Source organism: Vanellus vanellus (assembly GCF_965231255.1).
Source record: "Vanellus vanellus genome assembly, chromosome: 4".
In the NCBI taxonomy this organism is placed as follows: domain Eukaryota; kingdom Metazoa; phylum Chordata; class Aves; order Charadriiformes; family Charadriidae; genus Vanellus; species Vanellus vanellus.
In genome coordinates, this window is record NC_138909.1 from 50,925,600 (window position 1) to 50,934,248 (window position 8,649).

Here is an 8,649-nt window from a genome sequence, read left to right on the forward strand (position 1 = left end):
ATAAAAAATAAAAATCTGCTGTCTGGTGGTGCTGAGTTCAAAGTTCACAAAGGAGTAATGCTTTGGTGGCTAAACTGCTGACCATGAATCTCAAGCGGAGCAGATGTAGGGAGCCGCTTTAGTTTTAGAATAACAAGAAAAGATTCCACATGAAGAACTATCTGCAAATTCAACACAATTCAAATATGCTTTGACAGTCTCGCAGGAGCTGAAAAATTGACGAAAATTTGACAAAACCAAGGAAAAAAAGAGACTGCAGTAATAGCTACAAATCTCGATTGAGGGTGAAGGTTGTAAGTCCTTTAGGCACAAGTAACTGGTTTACAGAGGTATGGAAAATTGGTATTGCATTTTTTCATCTTAAAGGATCCTGAAAGCTAATGCAAACAAACCAAAATGAACAAGACTTCCCACACCAAAAGCTGGTAGCAGAAATGAACAACAGTAATCCCGGCACATGACAGTCTAGGAAAGGAGCACAACTAGCAGAGGTGGACTTTCAGCACGCCGGAGAGAATTTGGTGAGGACACAAAACAAAACCTAAAATACTGTAGTGGCTGTAATCAGCATCTTAATGACCCATCTTAGTCAAGAAATACTATACTAAGATAAAGACTTAGCTTGCCAGTTCCAGTCAGCATGGGAACGTATGCATACAACACAAACTACTGAAGATCGCTTCTCAGCAATGCTGATTACTTGAACGGGAAAATCAACAACATGAGAAAGGCTGTGATACACATTAATACTATTCAGTGAAGCACTAGACATGCATTAAGATGGTTGGTAGACCACAAATGTGAAAACGCTCATTATCTGGTTGAAAATAAACAGTTTAACATATCTGGTGCAACACATTAAAGAGAAAAAAATATTTAAATATCAGTTTAAGAGTTTGGAGACTGGCTTGTGGTTATCTCTGCCAAACACTTTTGTCCTGCATGACTCTGCAAAGACTGAAGCTACATACTCAGCAAGAGACAAACTGGCTGCAACCATCTAATGAAATTTGACTCATCTGGGAATTCTGATGAAGTGCTCCACACCACGGTTTCTGCTAAACCATACATTTTCTTTATGGGATTGAGAGCGCCATGCTGCAAGTATGCAAGCAGCAACAGTAATTTTGGACAGTTTGGCTTAAAACAGAGGGCTAATTCTGAAAATCCATATTCAGGTAGAAGCCCCACAGAAGCCAACAGAAATTCTGCAATTAAAGATATGGGGATCTGCAGCAATGGCAAAGACATTATTGTCTGTCAGCCCCCAGATGCACCTCTCACTGACTATAGGTATGACTAACAGCTGCCTGAGGCAGCACTCCCTTCCTGCAAATCCTCCTGCGGATCAGCCCAATCTAACTGGAGAGCACGCATCTTAGTATAGCTCCTTTCTGGCTCATTCTCCCAACTTCTGACTCACCCAGGGGCTACAATGACATTCTGCAGAGTGAAAAAAATGTATGTGTAGTAGATGATGATGAAAATACCCTGCAGTGCTGCTTCTCTCCTAGCTTTCTTTTGAGCTCTGGCTCCTCACTGCACTGAGGGCCAGGATGATGCAGGACAGCACCCTGGCTGTTCCTCTCCTTGGCCAGGTACAGGGCTTTAAGGTGCACAGTGTACGCTCCGGCCATAGGGAAGGAATACAGTTTGATGGGAACACAGCAGTGAGAGCCTTGGAGAGCTGCATTTGCCATTGCTGCTGTCAGCCACAGGCTAACTCCTATCATAATGTTTGGAGGGTGGGAGAGAGGGACAATCCACCACATGGCAGCAGCAACAGCGTTCAGCCTGGCTTTCCAAGGCTCTAATGGGAGCAAAATAGAAAGCTGGACCACTCTACTCTCTTTTGCTACCCCTAGAACTCAGCTTTCCCAAACCACTATCAACTTTACTTGTGGTTAGACTTTGTTCTGACTGTCCAAGGTGGACAAGGGCTGACATCCCTTTTGCACAAGACCAGACACGTTTAGGTAAATGCACATAACACTGGGCTGCCCGTCGTGGTTTCCCAACTACAGACAGTTGTCACTTCTGAAGGTCACATGTCAGCCAAGCACAGAAGATGGTAAGAGCAACACTTGCTTTAAAAGGCAGCAAAACAGCTACGCTCTTGTCACGTTCTGCATGGTAGCTGAGAATTAATTGCAAAGCTTCCAGCATAGCCCACTGCGATGGACCTCTCGTCGCTCTTATCACAGGGTGTGTCCATGTAGGACAGCAGAAGACGGAATCTATCAAAAAATATTGGGGCTGTTCAGGAAGACCATTAGCGCACATCCAACAATAAGAAATTTGGACTGCATACAGGAATTTGGAATTGTGACTCAAGTCAAGTAAGAAACGTTTCCTTGCTTCCTTCCTTTTTTTGTGAGCTGGCATCACAGCTCCCCTAAAAAGACTAAGAGGAGAGAAGGGGTAACATGGTGAGTTCTGGCATACATACAGAGTCAGAAAGCGTGAACAACTTTCACTGCAGACTTATGTAACTTTGCCGGTGGTGACACAACTTGCTGAAAGTGATTTGGGCACGGATAAGGGACATCCACTGACCTGTAAATAGAACTATTAAAATATGCCTTAAAATACCTAACATAAAGCAAAATTATATAATCACATTACCTTGTGTTTTAATACTGGAACTACACAGCCTTCCTATGTAACAGAAATAAAAAGCTTTCTATTAAAAAAACTCTCAACTTTACAATTACTCTGAACAATTGTCCCCAGCCCTGAGGCCAGCTTTTTCTGCTTTCCGTAGAGAACCCCTTCTCGCTGACTGCCCTGGCAGGTACACTGCAAGGAAGTTCCTCCAAAAGCCCCTTGAAAAAGGCAGGTATAACAAAAGATAAAAACGCGGAGATGAGCAATGCTCATCCAAAAAAAATACCAGCATGAAACATGCTATAGCATTAGCAACGTTTAGTTCAAAGGAAAAAAACAAAAATCAAACAATGTCAATTTTCAATTATGTTGATTAGACACAACCCGGATAATTAGTAAATGGAATAATAACACAGGAAACATGATATGTTTGAGATGAAATGACAAAAATATTTCATAGACGAGACAAGTTAATTTATAATCACCTTCCTCAAAAATTAAATTCTTGCTCCACTAAAGCAAATATAAACATGCTGTGTTTTTCACATAAAAAAAATAATTAACCTATTCATCCGATATAGAGAGATTTTTCAGGAGAGGTTCTTTTGAGTGATTTCTTTTTATTTGAAATTTAATTTTACCTTGTGAGTGCTTTTTTTTTTTTCCTAAATTATTATTTCATTACTGGTGGTTGTTTTGGTTTTTTTCTTTTTTTAAGGCGCTGCCTGTTGCAGCACCCATAGAGGTGAAGACCTCGCTTGGTTCGGGTATCCGTCCCTCTGCCAGCTGAGCGAGCGGTGCTGCCAGCTCCGGCCTGGGCTGTGGCGCTGGCGGCAGGCAGAGCCCGAGGGTGCGGCTGCAGCACGCTGTGCTCCAGATACACCCTGTCCCCGACCTGGACGCAGATAGCGGCTACCAGGCGGCACAGATTAGACAAGCCCGGGGACTGTCTCATATTCCTCGAGGAACCGGATAGGTTGCTGGTTGGGTTCTGAAACAATTTGAAGTTTTTACTCCTACCAACCATCAAAACAAAGCTAAACATCAAAGCACAAATGCCTAAAAAAGTCTAATCCAGGGACTTGCAACACCCTTTTTCACATCATAAACAATTTGAGACTCCTACTCTGCTTCCCCCTCCCCGCAACACCACTGTATACGGTCATACATCGGTTTCAGAGAGCCAACACTTCAATGCTGTTCCTGAAACACTTCCAAGCGCATTAATTGTTTGGGGAGATGGGCTGAGGATCGCTGTGCAATGGAAAAGATCCTATTGTAATCGCAGCTCAGAGATCCTAAAAGACCCACCACAACTGGAAACACTGCTGAACTTCTCCCATCTTCCCGGAGGAATACTGGTGAGGGAGCACAGGGCTGTATTTCAGCAGGAAACTTTAATTTTAGATTTCTCTGTAATGAATGTTTGCTGTCTTTTCCTGATCAATACATAGATTCAAATGAATCACCATCTTTACTCTCAAGGCAGTAGAGGAGAAAGAGACCCAAAAACACAGCTGGGAACTTCTGTCTTCCCAAACTGTAAATCTGTTGCTACGCTGTCTGGCAGGGAGAAAGCATGTGTGGCAGAGGAACTAAGGCTAAAGGGCTCTGTACTACAACTTTTATCCTCACCTTAAATTTTAGGACATATATTAAAAGTGTAACTCCATCTCTCCTCTCTCACTAAATAAATAATTATGGGGCCAGAAGGTTAGGAGCCTCAGATGAGGCTGCTATGTTGCTATACTGCCAACTGCTATGGGATTTGAAAGCTTGACACATGCTGGAGAGTATCACCTCATCAATGTTCCCAGCTGGCCTGGGAGGCGAAAACCTAAATATTACTCTTAAAGGCAGGTCTCTAACCTGACAAGTAGTCAAGCTCTCCAGATAAGTTTCACAAAACATAGTTATTACAAAAGCATGGTAGGTAAGGAAAGACAAAGTGGCAACAAGCAATTATAGTCCAAAATATTTGCCTGATTTAGAGTAAGTGTTATATTTCACATAAGCAAATTAAAGATCATATTGCTTCTCAGCGCCTTTATTCAAGAGACATTTAAATCCGTGCCTTTCCATACACTTACCACTGTTCAAACTTTTTACTTGTAAAATAAGTTGGGAGGGGGTGGGGGGTGTTTTGTTTTGGTTTGGTTTTTTTCCTCCATTTTTTATGGTATTCACGTGAGCACGTACTTTGGGATAACGTCAATTTTCTCCCCAAAAGGGACTAGCCAGCCTAGTCACCAATCTGCAGTAGACGTTCTTATTTGATAAGAAGGGATTGACTTTATGTTTCAAAATGCTGGCAAGTGCGCTACTGTATCTGTACGATAACACTTCACAGTAGCCAGCCCAATCCTAATCTCTCAGATCACACTTTTGGCTAAGTACTGCAACCGCTCTGTTTACATTGTAAATAAAACAATAACTCTTAGAAACAGAGAGATTAGTAAATTGAAGCATCGGGCGTTTTTAACAAAGGGCAGATGCTATTTATCTTTATGATACAGAAGGACAAGTCAAGAGCTAAGCAAACTGACAAACATAAGGGCACCTGCAATTTGTTTTGTCGCACTATCAGGAACTCCACATTATGATAAAGTATCGTAGCGTATACAATATTTATGATGATGAGCTTTTTTTACATGTAGTGTACTGTGTGCTCAAAAGCTGCACGATCCAGCTACTCCTTAACTACATATGACAACACCAAACTGAAAAATTCACAAAGGTGACTGTAGTAGTTTCATTTCAAAACAGTAGTTTCATTGACTAAACTCTTCTACTGAGCACGACTACAGCAATTCTCAGAATTATTACTATTTTATTTACCAATTCAGTAATGAAATAGCACAACACTTGACAGAGAAATACGGGACCTACATTATTTGGGGGGGGGGGGGGGGGGTGTTACAGAAGGCCAGAGAACACATCACTGACTCTGCACCGATTTATGCCCTCAGTGGCATCAAACAAATGCAGAGAAACTCCATTCACACCCCAAGTATTATTTTTACATTAACAATGACAAAAATGAGGGAACAGTTTAAGTCTCTCAATTTCTCTCATCTGTCTATGAATTGCAGCCGCCCCATAAACACCTATTTCTTGTTCATATTGGAGAACTGTGGCAGGTCAGGGGCAGGGGGTTGTTTGTTTCACTTTGTTTTGAAATACACTAGTGAATTGCAAGTGGACAAAATATTTTGTCACTAGCTTAACTCGGGGGATGGTTAACATAATAAACAACCAAAGAGGATATTATTTGTCAAACGTTAAGGATTCCCAACATTGAAAACTTGCTGCCTTTGGGGGTCAATAAAGAGCAACATTATAAAAATGTACTGAAGTTAGCAGTTTGGGCTGCTAATTTTACATGCCTGCTTCACCAACGCCCAGCTAAAAATAGATAAAATAGATAAGGACACAGAACAAAGAGATGTACTGGACAATTATCTTACTACTAGCATGGTCTACTTTAGTGAGCTTTTCAACCCTTTTTATTTATAAAAGATACATATTTTTGAAGTGTTAATGGGATTTAAATCTATAAATATAATTATTTAAATATAGATTTTATTTTTCTTAGTATTTTCTTGTTCCTTTCCTAGTGGGATACAATAATGAGATTTGAAATATTTTAATAAGGGCATCAGGCTACTTGCCAGGGGGCTCAAATGCAAAATAAGAATATTTACATCTTCTAAGACCCAAGAGAAGGAATCAGTGCAATACACTTGAAACACGTATGTACACCGCAAATATGATAGTTAATTTTAATTCATTGGTAAAAAAAGTACACATTCACTTCAGTTTATTAGGCCTCATTATTTTCAATGAGGCTAAAGGGATGATTATCTTTAGCTGCTCCATCACGGCCTAAAAGCAAACATTCTTTCTGATAAGGACAACAGTTATTAAAATATAAGGCAATGTTAAATGGTTTAATGTAAGTTACAACACCTGAAATTTTGAAAACCACTGCTGATAACAGTGTTTTCTACCATCGGTAGAAATTAGTACCATCGGTACTAATTCTGTGAAAATGAGTGAAATCCTGACTTTTTAATTTATTTTTTTAGAGAAAAACAAAGCAGCACAGTAGACTGACTCATATGTACATGATAAACAGGCTTATTCTCTGCTTTATAGCCTTCTTTTGCTATCATTTGCTTACAAAATGATAATGTTTATAAACAGAATCAACATTCTGTCTCCTTATGTCTGGGGGAAGGAAAAAAAAAAAACCTTCAGATTAACATGATAATTTATGCCAAGCAATTCTGGAGGCATATCTGTAACATCACCCCATGCATATTATTCATGTTACCTTAAAAACCAGCAGCAATCCATAAATGCATTTGCTAGCACATGTTAAAGAAAAAAGAAAAAAGAAAAAAAAAAAAGGAAGAGGAAGAGGAAAGAAAGCAAAAGAGAAATTCAAATTTACGGAGAAGAGCCCTTACCTCTCTGATACATAACCCGTCCGCAGATTTAGCAAAACCATGTCAACAGCCAGGCCTTAAGCACTTTTTACAGCAATAAAACGCCGCTTTTAAACTTCCTGTTTATTGAAATAATAGCACCGCTTTTTTTTTTTTTTTTTTCCCTTCCCCTCCGTGGCACTTTACCAGCATTTCTATGCAGTTAAAAGCCAGGGGCACCGGCTCAAACCAAGAAGCGAACGGGACCGGGGCGCAAAAAAAAAAAAAAAAAAAGAAAAAAAATCCAAAAAAAAAAAACCCCTCACCATCCCAAATTAACATTCTGGATGCAGTTTTAGCACCGATTTTTTATTTTTTTTTTTTTAAATTTAAGGATGAATTACACCCGCAGCCGACTTCCACTCCCCTGGCTGCGCCTCACCCGCCTCCCCGCGCTTGGTTTTTATTTCTATTTATTTCCTTTTTTAATTATTATTATTTTGTACCCACATCCCCCCCAGCCACCCTGCTGTACCAGGCAAAGTTGCGCCGGCGATGCGGGGGCCGTAGGGCAGCCCCGCTCCCCGCCGCCGACGCGGGGGTAGGGGGGATGGGATGGGGGGGGCGGGGGGGTAGCCTTTACGGAGGTGCCGGGAGCGGCGGTGACGGGCACACAAAGCGCGGCGGTGGCGGTGGTGGTGGCGGCGGGGACCGACCGTAACCCACCTCCCCCCCTTCCTCCTTCCCTCCCTCCTCCCTCCCCGCCGGTCCCCACCGCCGCGAGCAGGCCGGCGCGAGGCGGGCGCGATCGTTACCTAGAGGCAAGCCCTTGTTTAGTAAGTGAGAACTTCCCATTGAAGCGCTACGTCCGCGCTCGCCGCGGGGAGGAGGCCGGGGGGGCACCGCCGCTCCGCGACGGCCGGGCTGGCACTGAACATACGAGCCGCCGCGGCATATGGCGGCTACTCCGTGGGCGCCCCTGAAGTGAGGCGCCTTGGGCGCGCGCCCGCGCGCATGCCCGCCCGCGCGCCCCCGCCGCGCGCACGCGCGTCGCCCCGCCGCGGATGACGGGGGGGGGGGAGAAGCGGCCGCCGCCGTCGCGGGCGGGGCTTCCGCGCCCCGGCTCGATCTCCTGGTTCCAGGCAGGCACCGAAGATAGAAAGAGAGCGGGGCGGGCGCAAGCGGGCCGAGAGACTCACGCCGCCCTTCGGTTTGCGGCGCGACAAAGCGGGCACCGAGACCGGGAACGGCTCCGAGACCCCAGTTTAGCCGCTTCTTTGTAGTGTTTCGTTTCGTTTCAACTTCCACAAAGTTAAGGCTGGCGGCACCCGCCACCCTCCCCGGCATCCCAAAGCACCGGCGCTTCTGGTGCTTCGTTATTTTTGGCGACACGGCTCAGGCTTTTACCCCTTATAAATGAACAGGAAGGAAAAAAAAAAAAAAAAACAACACACAAACAAACAACACAAAACAGAAAACAACCAAACGGAGAACACTAATTTTGCCCCCAGCGCCTCCCGCGTCCCCGACCCGCCCCGGCATCCCCCCCGGCAGCGGGGACGGGTTTCGAGGAAAAACAGCGAACTGGCCAAACAGCGGTATTCTTCCCCAT

At 43.6% G+C, this 8,649-nt stretch overlaps 1 protein-coding gene across 4 annotated transcripts in view; it reads right to left on the reverse strand.

Annotated features, from left to right (window-relative positions):
* CTBP1 (C-terminal binding protein 1) overlaps positions 1 to 8,036 on the reverse strand; it is a 71,778-nt gene extending 63,742 nt beyond the window's left edge. For 2 of the 4 annotated variants that reach the window (XM_082482111.1, XM_082482110.1), the window contains exon 1: positions 7,853 to 8,034. Coding sequence is in view for 2 of the 4 variants with exons in the window: in XM_082482109.1 (XP_082338235.1) it covers positions 7,853 to 7,892 (40 nt within the window). In the remaining 2 variants the exon portion in view is untranslated. Of the gene's footprint in view, positions 1 to 7,852 lie in introns of all 4 variants that reach the window. The other 2 variants (XM_082482109.1, XM_082482108.1) reach the window with 2 other exon arrangements.
* Between the last annotated feature and the right edge of the window lie 613 nt (positions 8,037 to 8,649).